General features: G+C 43.5%; 1 protein-coding gene across 1 annotated transcript in view; it reads right to left on the bottom strand.

The window, feature by feature from the left end:
- Nucleotides 1-3725: 3725 nt before the first annotated feature.
- Nucleotides 3726-17276, bottom strand: part of CTIF (cap binding complex dependent translation initiation factor) — a 280974-nt gene continuing 267423 nt past the window's right edge. The window contains exon 12 of the mRNA XM_069746645.1: nt 3726-3849. Coding sequence (XP_069602746.1) covers nt 3748-3849 — 102 coding nt within the window. The 3' untranslated portion in view covers nt 3726-3747. The remainder of the gene's footprint in view (nt 3850-17276) is intronic.

Below are 17276 nucleotides of genomic sequence, written 5' to 3'. Positions count from 1 at the left end.
GCAGAAGAACATGGCGGACGCATGCCCTTTGCGCCCGCCATCTGTCTCCATCTGCCGGCCGGCAGGAGAACAGCAGTTGGGGCTAAAATTAGGGGTAGGGTTAGGGCTAGGGTTGGGGCTAAATTTAGGGTTAGGGTTGGGGCTAGGGTTAGGGTTGGGGCTAAACTTAGGGTTAGGCTTCTTTCACACTTACGTCGGTACGGGGCCGTCGCAATGCGTCGGCCCGACATACAGACGCACGTTGTGAAAATTGTGCACAACGTGGGCAGCAGCTGTAGTTTTTCAACGCATCCGCTGCCCAATCTATGTCCTGGGGAGGAGGGGGCGGAGTTACGGCCACGCATGCGCGGTCAGAAATGGCGGATGCGACGTACAAAAAGTTTCATTGAACGTTTTTTTGTGCCGACGCTCCGCCAAAACACAACTGATCCAGTGCACGACGGACGCGACGTGTGGCCATCCGTCACGATCCGTCGGCAATACAAGTCTATGGGCAAAAAACGCATCCTGCGGGCACATTTGCAGGATCCGTTTCTTGTCCAAAACGACGGATTGTGACGGAATGCCAAACGACGCAAGTGTGAAAGTAGCCTTAGGGCTAGGGTTAGGGTTGGGGCTAAAGTTAGGGCTAGGGTTGGGGCTAAAGTTAGGGTTAGAGCTGGGATTAGGGTTTGGATTAGGGTTGGCATTAGGGTTACGCTTGGGATTAGGGTTAAGGTTAGGGTTGTGATTAGGGGTGTATTGGGATTAGGGTTAGGTTTGAGGTTAGGGTTGAGATTAGGATTAGGGGTGTGTTGGATTTAGGGTTTTGATTAGGGTTATGGTTAGGGTTGACATTAGGGTTGTTTTGGGGTAAGGGTTGTGATTATGGTTAGGGTTAGTGATTAGGATTATGGATCAGGTTGGGATTAGGGTTAGGGGTGTGTTGGGGTTAGGGTTGGAGCTAGAATTGGGGGGTTTCCACTGTTTAGGTACATCAGGGGGTCTCCAAACACGACAGCCAATTTTGCGCTCAAAAAGTCAAATGGTGCTCCCTCCTTTCTGAGCTCTGCCGTGCGCCCAAACAGTGGGTTACCCCCACATATGGGACATCAGCGTACTCGGGATAAATTGGACAACAACTTCTGGGGTCCAATTTCTCTTGTTACCCTTGTGAAAATAAAAACTTGGGGGCTACAAAATCTTTTTTGTGAAAAAAAAAATATTTTTTATTTTCACGACTCTGCATTCTAAACTTCTGTGAAGCACTTGGGCATTCAAAGTTCTCACCACACATCTAGATAAGTTCCTTGGGGGGGTCTAGTTTCCAAAATGGGGTCACTTGTGGGGGGTTACTACAGTTTAGGTACATCAGGGGCTCTGCAATCGCAACATAATGCCCACAGACCATTCTATCAAAGTCTGCATTCCAAAAAGGCGCTCCTTCCCTTCCGAGCTCTGCTGTGCGCCCAAACAGTGGTTTACCCCCACATATGGCGCATCAGCGTACTCGGGATAAATTGGACAACAACTATTGCAGTCCAATTTCTCCTGTTACCCTTGTAAAAATAAAAACTTGGGGGCTACAATATCTTTTTTGTGGAAAAAAAAAATATTTTTTATTTTCACGGCTCTGCATTATAAACTTCTGTGAAGCACATGGGGGTTCAAAGTGCTCGCCACACATCTAGATAAGTTCCTTAAGGGGTCTAGTTTCCAAAATGGTGTCACTTGTGGGGGGTTTCCACTGTTTAGGCACATCAGGGGCTCTCCAAACGCGACATGGCGTCCAATCTCAATTCCAGCCAATTCTACATTGAAAAAGTAAAACGGCGCTCCTTCACTTCTAAGTTCTGCGGTGCGCCCTAACAGTGGTTTACCCCCACATATGGGGTATTGGCGTATTCAGGAGAAATTGCATAACAAAATTTATGGTTACATTTCTGTTTTTACACTTGTGAAAATAAAAAAAATGGTTCTGAATTAAGATGTTTGCAAAAAAAAGTTAAATGTTCATTTTTTCCTTCCACATTGTTTCAGTTCCTGTGAAGCACGTAAAGGGTTAATAAACTTCTTGAATGTGGTTTTGAGAACCTTGAGGGGTGTAGTTTTTAGAATGGTGTCACACTTCATTATTTTCTATCATATAGACCCCTCAAAATGACTTCAAATGTGATGTGGTCCCTAAAAAAAAATGGTGTTGTAAAAATGAGAAATTGCTGGTCAACTTTTAACCCTTATAACTCCCTAACAAAAAAAAATGTTGTTTCCAAAATTGTGCTGATGTAAAGTAGACATGTGGGAAATGTTATTTATTAACTATTTTTCGTGACATATCTCTCTGATTTAAGGGCATAAAAATACAAAGTTTGAAAATTGCAAAATTTTAAACATTTTCGCCATATTTCCGTTTTTTTCATAAATGATCGCAAGTAATATCGAAGAAATGTTACCACTAACATGAAGTACAATATGTCACGAAAAAACAATCTCAGAATCAGCGGGATCCGTTGAAGCGTTCCAGAGTTATAACCTCATAAAGTCACAGTGGTCAGAATTGCAAAAATTGGCCTGGTCATTAAGTACCAAATTGGCTCTGTCACTAAGGGGTTAAATGGAAAGTATGCCATTAACGTGTATCAACTTTTTTTTTTTTTTCTGTTTTATCCAAGCTGATATCAGTAAAATATGGAGGTCTGACTTCTCAGATCCTTAACTTTCAGGATTTTCAAGGGTCCCAGGTCTCCTTGGCTCATTCCCTGTGCAACGCCACTCTTTTGGTAAATGGGACTATGCCCTAATCCTAAGGGTTTGAAAAAATAAATAAATATATGTATATTATTATATGTGTTGCTTGCTTCCAAAAACAGCACCACACTTGTTCAAAGGCTGTATGTGTTATTTCAGCCACAGATCAAACTCCTGGTGGCGCTATTTCCAAAAAAAAAACACCTTTTTTTTTCTAATCCTGTAACTAATGCTTATTCTCCGTCGGTCAGTCATCGAAGACGAATCTTTTATTTTTCTTTTTTTTTTCAGCCACTAGGGGGCAGCCTTTTCAGCTTGGTTTTCATTTGCACACAGAAAATTTCTGATTCCAAGCTGCAGAGTCTCCGCCATGTCCGTGCTGCAGACATACAGAACTCGTTTCTACGCCTGATGCACTTTTTTTTCTTCTTTTTTTTAGACTGTTGGATGATAATTTTCACGGTAACGATGACAGTCCACACTCCATATATCAGGCGACACGTAGCGGGATGGAGATGAAGATGTCGCGGAGTGGAATATTTACACTGGCCAGCTCTTTTCCTCAGAATATTTGAGGGTTGTCGTAATGCTCGGCGCAAAGAATTATTGCAGAAAAATGTGACCAGCGACCATGAGACCCTCAAAGTGTATGTTCCCCTGCTGCCTAAATACACACTGGATCCTAAACGTGGCCCAGCTGGCACGTCTCCTGGATTCTGGCCGCTGTATAGTGAGGGAAACATATCACATGTAGGCCGACAACAGACGCAATTGTCACGATGGGAGTTGTAGTTCTGGGCTTGGCTAACACTTGCACCAGGAATGACCAGTTCAGGGCAGGAGAAGACTTGGGAAGAAACTTTTCATAATCTTTGGCCAAAATTAAATAAAAAGTTACCGGAATGTAGGATCCTTGGATGACACCATACAAATACATACCAGTGTGTGGACCAGGTGGAAAAACTGCAACTGGAAAGGTGATACTTTAACAACCCCTTCAGTGTCTGGTCTCTTATTTATTTATTTTTTCTTCAAAGACCCATAACTTTTCCTATTGTCATCGACCTTGCCGTACAAGGAATGGGGTTTCTTGTAGGACGGGTTGTGGTTTTCGAATATAATCTGTAAGGCAGGGGAAAAAAATCCAGGTGAGATTAAGAGGTGAAAAAGAGGTGTTTGGGGGTTTTTTTTTCATGACGTTCATTGTTCTGTAAAAATTACCTGGAAATATGAACCTCTAGGTCAGTGCCATTATGGCGATATCAAACCTAAATATATATATATATATATATATATATTTTTTTTTTTATTATTATTATTATTTTAGTAAGGAAAAAAAATCTGAAATTTGTAAAAAACAAAACAAAACCAGGGGTCTCAAACAGGCGAGCCCCTCAGTCACTGTAGACCCCTTGGCAATCCCTGCCCGATTCAGGGGGTCGTCGATGGCAGCATTTTATTTCAGCTGAATGTGCTTCCTTAGATGCACATTCATTTGAAATGATGTACCTGCTGTGGATGGGGAGGTGTGGGAGCAGAAGCAGCAGAGCTACAGGTCACAGGAGGCAGGAGCCGGCTGCAGCAGCTAACACACTGACCGCTGCTAAAGAGAAATGAATATTCACTGCTCTCCACGCCTATAGGAGCGAAGAGCAGTGAATATTCATTTCTCTTTAATAGCAGACAAGCTGTTAGCCACAGCCGGCTTCCCGCAGGGAGTGGAGAGCAGTGAATATTCATTCCCTTAATTAGCGGGCACACTTCAGAGCCTAGCCGCAGGAAGCCAGCTACTATGACCGCTATTAAAGATCAAAGAATATTCACTGTTATCCATTCCTATCGTCCTGGACGTAGGGAGCAGTGAGTATTCTGGCAGCTGTCCTCTGCTTGTAAGCAGCTCATCACGTTACTGCAATGCGCTGTTTACAAGCATAAATCAGCTGCTGACATCAGAACATCACACTGCAAGGGAGCACAGGGAAGGTAAGTATAATGGTTTGGTTTTTTTAATTTTTTTTTCTGACGGGCTATGCGTACCAGGATGGGGATGAGGGAGCCATGTATACCAGGATGGGGATGAGGGGGCCATGCATACCAGGATAGGGATGAGGAGCCATGCATACCAGGACAGGGATGAGGACGCCACGCATACCAGGACAGGGATGAGGGGCCCGCGCCTACAAGAACAGCGATGAGGGGACCACGCATACCAGGACAGGGTTGAGGAGGCCACGCATACCAGGACAGGAATGATGAGGCCACACATACCAGGACAGGGATGAGGAGGCCATGCATACCAGGATAGGGATGAGGAGGCCACGCATACACCACACCACCACATACAGTATGATGCTTCCCAGTAGCTCCTGCCACACACAGTATGATGCCCCCACAGTAGATCCTGCCACATACAGTATGATGCCCCCACAGTAGATCCTGCCACATACAGTATGATGCCCCCACAGATCCTGCCAAATACAGTATGATGCCACCACAGTAGATCCTGCCACATACAGTATGATGCCCCCACAGTAGATCCTGCCACATACAGTATGATGCCCCCACAGTAGATCCTGCCACATACAGTATGATGCCCCCACAGTAGGTCCTGCCACACACAGTATGATGCCCCCACGGTAGATCCTGCCACATACAGTATGATGCCCCCACAGTAGGTCCTGCCACACACAGTATGATGCCCCCACAGTAGATCCTGCCACATACAGTATGATGCCCCCACAGTAGATCCTGCCACATACAGTATGATGCCCGCACAGTAGGTCCTGCCACACACAGTATGATGCCCCCACGGTAGATCCTGCCACATACAGTATGATGCCCCCACAGTAGATCCTGCCACATACAGTATGATGCCCCCACAGTAGATCCTGCCACATACAGTATGATGCCCCCACAGTAGGTCCTGCCACACACAGTATGATGCCCCCACGGTAGATTCTGCCACATACAGTATGATGCCCCCACAGTAGATCCTGCCACATACAGTATGATGCCCCCACAGTAGATCCTGCCAATATGATGCCAGCACACAAGCATCCCGCTTTTCTGTGTGCCCCGCTCCTCCGCTGAGCTGGTCTCTGCTGCCTCGCGAATGTCAAATGACTGAAAGGTCCTTGAGTCTCTACTCATATTGAACAGTTGAGAAGGGATCTGTTGGCTCCCTGCTCCACCGATGTATTTACTTGTAGCTGTGTCCTGAGGACTTATACAGAGAAGTTGGGGCATACTCCTGAACTCTCAGGCAGCTCCCAAAACTCTGTCCCTCCGGATCGGGAGGTATGCTGATAGAACACCCCTTTGTAATGATTGTTGCCTCCTCACCCGTTATAACAGTACAATATACAGTAGCGATACATTATAAGATGGGTGTTTCTTGTGAAGTCAGGATCCAGCCTAAATATTAAACCTGAGACCCTTCCTTAAACCATGAGATTATGCTTCCTAGCATTCCTGACTTTCCAGTGGTTTGCTTTTTACCACAGGCCCTTAAATGAATCCAGCACAAAGCAGAAGAGAAGCGGCAGCACAGTGGCCTCTTTTCATAGGCGTCAGTTCCAGGGGTGACGGTGGGATTAACGAAAGGGTAATCAAAGATGACTTCAGGCGAGAAGATTGGGTTTCAAAAATCCTTGAAGAATTTCATTCTTTAGGGCTGGAGAGGTTGCATAAAAATGAGAGCAATTACCTACCAAGATTTCATACAAGGTCGGCGACATGTCATAATCATTTTATATATATTTGTATCAACAATATTATTTTAATCTACTATGAACCCAACTGGATCATGAAATATTCTGGATTATCTGGCAGCCATAGATTAGTGCAGAAGGAACTTTTAGAGGAGTTTTTTCTAGTGAATCTGCTCCAAAAAGACACAAAAATTGGCAAAAAATGCTTCAAAGACTCTTCCTATTTCTTTCATTCTTAATCCTCTTTGCTCTTCAAATGTTCATTTTTTTTAGCTTTTTTTTCCACTTTTAAAACCCCCTGGTGGGAAAGATAAAGCTGATTCTGATGAAATCCGCTCCAAATATAGCACCACCTCGTCAATAAAATATTCCAAAACGCTTCATTAAATGTTTGAGGAAACAAAGAACTCCTCAAACAAATGTTTCCCGAATCAGTTTCCACTTGAAAAGTCTTTTGTTTTTGATCCCCTTAGAAAAAAAAACTCCACCTGCCCATAACCTGCACAAGTTTTTTTGAAGAGTTTTTGGAACAGAAACATGAGCGGAAACTCTAGAAAAACCTTTTCAAAATCTCAAAACTCCACAAACCCTTGGAGATCATGCTCAATTTCAGGAACTAAACTCCGCGTGAACACACCTTTAGGCTATGTTCACATGGAGTTTTGGAGCAGAAGCTGAGAGGAAACTTTATGAGAAATTTTGAAATTTGAAGGAGGATTTAGACAATTTGGGCCCAGTTTCCGGTCCAAAAATTCCTTGAAAAACTCTTTGTGTAGTCAGGCTTAGGGTAGGGCCATATGACCGTTTTCTGTCCATCTGAGATAAACGGTAAGATATTTCTGATCATCGTTTATTCAGAGTAGAATCAGTTTTTCTCTATGGCGGAGAGAGAAAAAATTATGTTGGTCCGTGAAAATAAGTCAGATGTCAGCCAAGTGCAGTCCCATGGTTTCCTTGAAGTCATAAATTTACATTGACAATTTTGCTGCAACACTTGGATCAAAATTGGACACGTTACCGATTTTTTCCTCAAACTAAGTGAACCACAAAATTGGACATATGCACATCCCCATAGAATAATACAGGTACGAGTGCGATCTGTGAAAACACGGATAGCTCTCGCCTGATCTAATCGGTCGTATGCACGAGCCTTTAAAAAAAAAATTCCAAAATGCTCCATCTGATGCTCCGATTTTGGGAGATTCTTTTTAAAATGAAGCAGCACGGGAATCAGCTGGTCGTCCCCCAATACAGAATCCTATGTGATCGATTGTATGTGCCCGGAAAGTTCTCAGCACCTATGTAAAGGAAGACCATACCCCTAATTACCCAATTTAAGGCAAAAAGTGAGTCCTTTTGGCTTCTGCTCGGCTGGTATACAATGAAACAGAGGCAAAAAGTGAGTCCTTTTGGCTTCTGCTCGGCTGGTATACAATGAAACAGAGGCAAAAAGTGAGTCCTTTTGGCTTCTGCTCGGCTGGTATACAATGAAACAGAGGCAAAGAGTGAGTCCTTTTGGCTTCTGCTCGGCTGGCATACAATGATACAACTTTTTGTGTGGTGCAGTCTGCTGTTCTATTCCGCATAAAGGGTGTATGGGAACTTGTAGACAATTCATGAAACATTGGGGTTTACATTGGGACATGGTTTGATGTACGCAGCAATCATTGTGTGAATTCAGGTACGGACATATTGCCGAAGTAGCTGCAATGGGGACCTGAGCTGGAGGGGGCTTGTCGCCACCAGCAACTACTTTAGCTGGATGTGCGTCTGAGGATGCACATCCAGCTGAAATATATTGTAGCGCAGGGAATCCATCAGCTCCCTGAGCCGCAATGCACGACACCGGCCAATCAGAGGCCGGCAACTGACAATGACGTGCATGTGACTAGGGGCCCATGGCAGTGACATCATGCACCATGATGGGGACGCCAAAGTCATCTGCCGTCTCCCGCGCTAGCTACAGAATAGGATCCGGCGCGGTGTGGAAGTGTGGGAGAAGGTGAGCAGTATCATTTTTTCATGTATTAGAGCAAAGCAGGATGTGTAACATATATACGAGAATAGGGCACATATATACCTGTATGGGGGACATTATACCAAGACGGAGGACATTATACCAGTACGGGGACATATATACGAGGATGGGGCACATTATTCCAGGATAGGGGGCATATATGCAAGGATAAGGCAGCATATATATGAGGATAGGTCACATATATACCTGGATGGGGGGCATATATATATACGAGGATGGGGCACATTATACCAGGATGGGGGGCATATATACGAGGATGGGGCACATTATACCAGGATGGGGGGCATATATACGAGGATGGGGCACATTATACCAGGATGGGGGGCATATATACGAGGATGGGGCACATTATACCAGGATGGGGGGCATATATACGAGGATGGGGCACATTATACCAGGATGGGGGGCATATATTTACGAGGATGGGGCACATTATACCAGGATGGGGGACATATATACGAGGATGGGGCACATTATACCAGGATGGGGGGCATATATTTACGAGGATGGGGCACATTATACCAGGATGGGGGACATATATACGAGGATGGGGCACATTATACCAGGATGGGGGGCATATGTATACGAGGATGGGGCACATTATACCAGGATGGGGGACATATATATGAGGATGGGGCACATTATACAATGATGGAGCACATATATAACTGAATGGGGCACATTATAGCAGGATGGGGCACATATATACGAAGATTGGGGACACATACATAAGGATGGGGAACTTTATACCAGAAAGTGGCACATTATACCAAAATAGGGCACATTATACCAGGATGGGGGACACATATACCAGGATGAGTCACATGTATACGAGGATGGGGCACATATTTGCGATAATGGGGCACATATATACCTGGATGGGGCACATTATACCAGAATGGATCACATATATACCTGGAAGGTGCCCCAGATGTCTGAATGAGGTCTAAGGCAAATCATTGTTGATAGCAATCTAATCTAAATGAATCTGTTTTATGGGGTTCCTATTCAGCAGTTGGGTTATTAGGTAGGGCCGCCGGCCAGTCCGCGCCCTACGTTCCAATCTCACGACGACTTATACGGCAGGCTGACTGTGCCATTACAGAAATGGTGCAGCTCTAGAAAAGTCTCGAGGACACTTCTTACAATGCCAGCACCAAATATCTTTAATATTTGCACCCTGCTCAAGACGAGGCTTCCCGGTCATGGTGGGCATCTCTGATTGTTGCGGGGATGCCAGCTTGAGGACTTTGCGCTCATCTGGAGAGCAAGGATGGGAAGCAGATTTGTGTGTCTAGTGCAGACGTGTGTGTTGTGTCCTAAATATGTCATTAATCTACCGCTGGAACAGTCATTGTATCATCACCGTAAACTGCGCTCCGTCAACAAGTTTAGACTTGGGCAGAACATCCAGGGAGAGTAGCTGAGTATTGTGTCGTAAGTGTAATTGAGGCTCTTTAGGCTACACAAACAGCGTGTAGAGACAACACAAGAGTAAGCCAAGTCACTTCAGTCTGCGCCTTGTAAAGCCCAGAGCCCAGGACCTTTCTGTAAATTCCTGCTCCACTCTTTAAACCTGGAATGTTTGCAATGTCTTTGTTTCCATCTTCTCGGCTGGATAATGGGCCGGCGCATTATTATTATTGCTAGTTTTCTTAATACGCCAGTGAGGGAGGTGGATCAGATCCAGTTCTTGTGTTACTTTCTCAAAAGTATCTTATTGCAAGGACTGAGATGTGCGGTAAAATATTTTTTTTTAACAAATACAAACATTTGTGCCGAGAGGAGGAGGAGGAGGAAATATTCGGAGCGGTTTTGAGGCTGAGGTCAAGTTTGCATTCTCAGGAGGTTGTTTCCTTTCTTAATTAAAATAGTAAAGTCAAAAAAGGTTTCTTCTGAAATTCTGGAATTATTAATCCTTGAAAAAAAATTTTTTTTATTGATATCCTTTATGCATCACAAAGAATATAATTGTAATTAAAAGGTTTTTCAGGATTAAAATATTGATGACTGATCTGCAGAATATCAGATTGGGGGGGATCTGACACGTGGCTTCCCCACTGATCAGTTACTTTCAGCTCTGAGGGTGGCTGGACGTAAACAGTGTATGGAGCCAGGATAGTCCGTCTCCGTGCACTGTGCAGATACTGCAGCTCAGCTCCTATTGAACGGAATAGGGGATGCTATGCATTGGTCATCAATATCCTAAACTTGGAGGTGGATGTTCAGTTCAGGCCAGGAAAGCAATCGGACAAAGGTAGGATGCATGCTTGGAAGTGAAACCATGAAAGTTCCATCTCATAGAATCATAGAATGTTAGAGTTGGAAGGGACCTCCAGGGTCATCGTGTCCAACCCCCGGCTCAATGCAGGAGTCACTAAACCATCTCAGACAGATGTCTGTCCAGCCTCTAAAGACTTCCATTGAAGGAGAACTCACCACCTCTCATGGCAGCCTGTTCCACTCATTGATCCCCCTCACTGTCAAAAAGTTTTTTCTAATATCTAATCTGTATTGTGTCGATTTCAGTTTCATTCCATTGCTTCTCATGTTTCAATGTGCAAATGAAAATAATGATGATCCCTCTACACTGTGACAGCCCTTCAGATATTTGTAGACAGCTATTAAATCTTTTCCTTTTTGCAAGCTAAACATTCACAGACTCTTTAACCGATCCTTGTAGGACATACTTTGCAGTCCGCTCACCATCCTGGTAGCTCTTCTCTGAACTTGCTCCAGTTTTTCAATGTGCGGTGCCCAGAACTGGACACAGTATTCCAGATGGGGCCTGACCAAGGAGGAGTAGAGGAAGATAATTACTTCACGTGATCTAGACTCTACGCTTCTGTTAATACATCCCAGAACTGTATTTGCCTTGTTTGCTGCTGCATCACACTGTTGACTCCTGTGCAGTCTGGGATCTATTAGTATACCCAAGTCTTTTTCACAAGTGCTGTTGCTTAGTTCTATTCCTCCCATTCTGTAGATGTAATTTTCGTTTTCTTGCCGAAATGTAGAATCTGGCATTTCTCCTTGTTAAATACCATTCTATTAGTCACTGACCATTGTTTAAGCTTATCTATATCCTTCTGAACCCTTTCTCTCTTTTCTAGTATTAGCTATCCCTCCTAGCTTTGCATCGTCTGCAAATTTGATTAGTTTAGTGCTCCTATAGTGCTGGCAGAATGCTAATGAAGAGAAACCACTCACTGAAAAAGAGTGAAAGAATGGATGGCACGTTACAGAGCATAAGAATTGTGACCAATACTGTATATGTATGAAGATCAGATGCAGTTTTACCCTTATTGTGGTGCATGAGGGCAGGAAGAGAATATTTTTTTTTACAGGGAACTTTTTGTGAAAGGACACAAAATATCTTGTACTTTGGACTCAGAGACGTGAGCGATTAATACAGGGTTGGGAAGAATGCATTACCCAGGGCAGATCTTACAGATAGGCAGAACACGCTGTATTGTTACCGTATCAGTCTCCAGGAATCTACATACAAGTATGACGCCTGGAGCACTTGGACTTTTCCCAAACATAGAAGGTGTTGTCCCGTAGACACAGGAGGACGACCTCAACTCAAGCAGCGATCTATGGCCTAAGGGTTTTTTTCGTGTATGATTCAGTTAATTCTTCCTGTGGGCACAAGGCCAATAAAATGTAAAGAATTGATGAGATTATAATCTGCATTATATATTCCTGTTAAACATTTGCGACGATACTGAAGTTCCTTACAAAGGTTTCATAATTTGGACAATCCCTCACTTGGTACGAGGGTCCCACGATAAAAGTTGATATCAGGATGTCCCCCTCCTCTAGTGATCAACTGTAATCAGTGGCGGATTTTTAGGACAAGTGTTTATTTTCCCTATAGTGCCTCCACAGGGGCAATGAGGGATTGCATCATAACTGTTAAAATCAATACATGATGGGTCCTCCAAAGTTTTAGTTGCTGTTTATAGACAGTCCGACCATAACAGAAGAGGGTCCTGAGTGAGGACCCACAATTTCGTAAACCCCACTGCAATAGTCATAAGTATAGCTTAAAGGGGTAGTCCAAAACCAACATTGATTTTAATCCTAAATCTCTATTAATTGTAATAATCTAATCTATTTCTAATATACTTTAATTAAAAAAAGTCCCTATCCTTCCCCTCTCTAATCTGACTGCTTTATTTTTTTTTCTTACATACTACCTGTTTGATGATGCTTCATTTGAGAACTCCCAGTGCATGCTGGGATACTTAAACAAGTCGTCATGGGGACCGAACCTGTAGTGTTTTCTGCAGTCTCAGCCCCATCCTGAAATGAAGCATCATTAGTGACTAGTGACCTTGCTGTACTGAGCATTCATCAGTTGTCAATTCTGATGTATGTTCAGTAGGATCTTGTCACTGTGCAAAATTCTTATCAGTGCACAGTGACAGTGCGCTCCCTCTCTGGCTCTAATGAGAAGCCAGCGAGCCAGCAAGAGAGCGCACTGTCAGGGCACATTGCAAGGAAAGAACTGGGGGAGCAAGAAGGGCAGAGGCCAGCTCCGCCTCCAAATGTGGCCTCACTTTCAGGGGTTGGGCTTGTCCCTGCTCACCGCATTCTCCTTTATAATATACACTGACAGTGCACTCTCTTACTGGCTCATCACTTCTTATAAGGGAGATAAAATTTTTACCATAAATAGATATTTATTTAGGAATAAAATCAATTTTACTTTTTTACCACCCCTTTAATTAGTATTAAAATCCAATATCTGCCTTTATTCCTCTTCTTAGCATTTTTAGCAGGAAGATTAGACTCTGTGCACATTGCACTTTTGTCCACTGTTGGGCACTCAGGATAGACATACTCGACATTTGCCACAACTTAGGTATCCGTATAGCACAGTGCGCCCTTGCAGAAAAATGTATACTACTCGCCATACCTTTTTTTTTGCCTTCTCTATAGGAAAACTTAGTTTTCTGCACCTCCTTATGCCAATAACAGCCTATGCTAGCATTTATGTGCAAGAACGCAGCGTGCACTTAGACTTACTTAGCAGTTTTTATAACTACAATTTTTGTATTTGTAGCTAATCAAAAGAGGGTTGTATCTGCTATACAACAGACTGCCCATTTAGGCTACACAGACTTGTTTTAGGTCACTCCCATTCAGGCATCTGGGTGCATGAAAAAAAAAATGCAGAAATTAACACCTCTATGGTCGTGACAATTTACTGTGCAATTACGGTAGGTTTCTTGGAAAATCACTGTAAAAGTACAGGTGGAGATCTGCACTGAAGCAAACAGTCCATGAAAACAACAACAAACAGGAGATAATGACCTTCACCGAACTGAGAGTTTACAAGAGTTTGCTAAAATACTGATGTAACGTGATCTTTAATCCCCAAAAATAAAACAAAGAAGTTAAAAATGATCCTGACGGCTCACAACAACTCACGTCTGCTGCAGCGGATTATTGTTTTGTCTCATACTGTCATACATTACGTTCTTACGGTTAGCGGGTCGGCCATTATAAAGGGCGGCCCCTTTATAAATATAAAGGTGCTTCTCACAAAAATAGAATATCATCAAAAAGTTAATTTATTTCAGTTCTTCAATACAAAAAGTGAAACTCATATATTATATAGCGTCATTACAGAGTGATCTATTTCACGTGTTTATTTCTGTTAATGTTGATGATTATGGCTTACAGCCAATGAAAACCCAAAAGTCATTATGTTAGGAAATTAGAATAATTAACAAAAAATACCTGCAAAGGCTTCCTAAGCAATTAAAAAGGTTAGTTTCAGTAGGCTCCACAATCATGGGGAAGACTGCTGACGTGACAGGTGTCCAGAAGGCAGTCACTGACACACTCCACAAGGAGGGTAAGTCACAAAAGATAATTGCTAAAGAAGCTGGCTGTTCACAGAGTGCTGTATCCAAGCATATTAATGGAAAGTTGAGTGGAAGGAAAAAGTGCTGTAGAAAAAGGTGCACAAGCAACCAGGATAACCGCAGCCTTGAAAGGATTGTTAAGAAAAGGCCATTAAAATTTTTTGGGGAGATTCACAAGGAGTGGACTGCTGCTGGAGCCATTGCTTCACGAGCCACCACACACAGACGTCTCCAGGACATGGGCTACAAGTGTCGCATTTCTTGTGTCAGGCCACTCATAACCAATAGACAACACTAGAAGCGTCTTACCTGGGACAAGGAGAAGAACTGGACTGTTGCTCGGTGGTCCAAGGTGTTGTTTTCAGATGAAAGTAAATTTTGCATTTCATTTGGAAATCAAGCTCCCAGAGTCTGGAGGAAGAGTGGAGAGGCCACAATCCAAGCTGCTGGAGGTCTAGTGTGAAGTTTCCACAATCAGTGATGGTTTGGGGAGCCATGTCATCTGCTGGTGTAGGTCCACTGTGCTTTATCAAGACCAACGTCAGCGCAGCCGTCTATGGAAATTTTAGAGCCCTTCATGCTTTCTTCTGCCGACAAGCTTTTTGAAGATGGAAATTTAATTCTCCAGCAGGACTTGGCATCTGTCCACACTGCCAAAAGTACCAATACCTGTTTACAAACAACAGTATCACTGTGCCTGATTGGCAGCAAATTCTCCTGACCTTAACCCCAGAGAGAATCTATGGAGTATTGTCAAGAGGAAGATGAGAGACACCAGATCCAACAATGCAGACAAGCTGAAGGCTGCTATCAAAGCAACCTGGGCTTCCATAGCACCTCAGCAGTACCACAGGCTGATCGCCTCCATGCCACGCCACAATGATGCAGTAATTGATGCAAAATGAGCCCTGACCAAATATTGAGTGCATTTACTCAACATACATTTCAGTAGGCCAACATTTCAGATTTTAAAATAATTTTTCAAGCTGGTGTTATAAAGTATTCTGATTTACTGAGATACTGACTTTTGGATTTTCATTGGCTGTAAGCCATAATCATCAACATTAACAGAAATAAACATGTGAAATAGATCACTCTGTTTGTAATGACTCTATATAATATATGAGTTTCACTTTTTGTACCGAAGAACTGAAATAAATGAACTTTTTGATGATATTCTAATTTTGTGAGAAGCACCTGTATTTTTACAACTAGTGAAAGCTAAATGCATCCAATTATTTAAAAAACCCATCAAAACCGTAGTTTCTAGGAGCAATGTCAACCATATTAGTTCTCATGGGGCAAATTTTCTGTCACCTGGTCACTAATGCCCTGATTTTTAGCTGTCTACTACAGTGAGTATACCCTCCTATACCTCTCAAATCCCCAATACACATTGGGTGAAGCCAATTTCAACAGATGTAGCCGACCATTAAATGTGTATGGGCATTTCCTGACTGTCAACGACATGATCGAGCATGCTGGATTTCAATATGTCCAATCCTTTTGTTATTGAAGATAAGCAGTCATCAGAGGTTACGGGCAGAGGTTTACTTCTCTCTATTCATTGAAAACCCATGCACATTCTACCAAACTGAGCAAGCATGTGTATAAGGGAGAAGGATCTAGAGCAGTGATGGCGTACCTATGGCACGCATGCCACAGGGGGCACACAGAGCTCTCTCTGTGGGTATGCATGCCAGACTTGCCGCCGCACACACTCCACTCTCTTCCAATGTTCAAATGTATTTGTGTCTTTTAGAAGCTAATAGATTTAAACCAGGGGCTTTCATGAGGTCCACCGGCAGGTCCCTGGAGTCCCTGCTTCCTGTACAGAGATACTCATCCCTACATACTGTACTGTACAGAGATAAAGACTCGCCCCTACTTCCTGTACAGAGGTAAAGACCTGCCCCCTACTTCCTGTACAGAGGTAAAGCCTCGCCCCTACTTCCTGTACAGAGGTAAAGACCTGCCCCCTACTTCCTGTACAGAGGTGAAGACTCACCCCTACTTCCTGTACAGAGGTAAAGTCTCGCCCCTACTTCTTATACAGAGATAGACTCGCCCCTACTTCCTGTACAGAGATAAAGACTCATCCCTCCTTCCTGTACAGAGATAAAGACTCATCCCTACTTCCTGTACAGAGATAAAGACTTGCCCCCTACTTCCTGTAGAGAGGTAAAGACTCACCCCTACTTCTTATACAGAGATAGACTCGTCCCTTCTTCCTGTACAGAGATAAAGACTCGCCCCTCTTTCATGTACAGAGTTAAAGACTCGTCCCTACTTCCTGTACAGAGGTAAAGACTCGTCCCTACTTCTTGTACAGAGTTAAAGACTTGCCCCTACTTCTTGTATAGAGATAAAGACTCGTCCCTACTTCCTATACAGAGATAAAGACTCGCCCCTACTTCCTGTATATAGAGATAATGACTCGCCCCTACTTCCTGTATACAGAGATAAAGACTCGCCCCTACTTCCTGTATACAGAGATAAAGACTCGCCCCTACTTCCTGTATACAGAGATAAAGACTCATCCCTACTTCCTGTATACAGAGATAAAGACTTACCCCTACTTCCTGTACAGAGATAAAGACTTGCCCCCTACTTCCTGTACAGAGGTAAAGACTCGCCCCTACTTCCTGTACAGAGATAAAGACTCGCCCCTACTTCCTGTACAGAGATAAAGACTCGCCCCTACTTCCTATACAGAGATAAAGACTCGTCCCTACTTCCTGTACAGAGGTAAAGACTCACCTCCTACTTCCTGTACAGAGGTAAAGACTTACCCCCTACTTCTTGTACAGAGATAGACTTGTCCCTATTTCCTGTACAGAGGTAAAGACTCTCCCCTACTTCCTGTACAGAGGTAAAGAATCGTTCCTACTTCTTGTAATTTGTCTTTGTGTTTTGGCTGCT

Source organism: Ranitomeya imitator, chromosome 1, assembly GCF_032444005.1.
Source record: "Ranitomeya imitator isolate aRanImi1 chromosome 1, aRanImi1.pri, whole genome shotgun sequence".
Lineage (NCBI taxonomy): Eukaryota > Metazoa > Chordata > Amphibia > Anura > Dendrobatidae > Ranitomeya > Ranitomeya imitator.
This window is presented reverse-complemented; position numbering and strand designations above follow the sequence as displayed.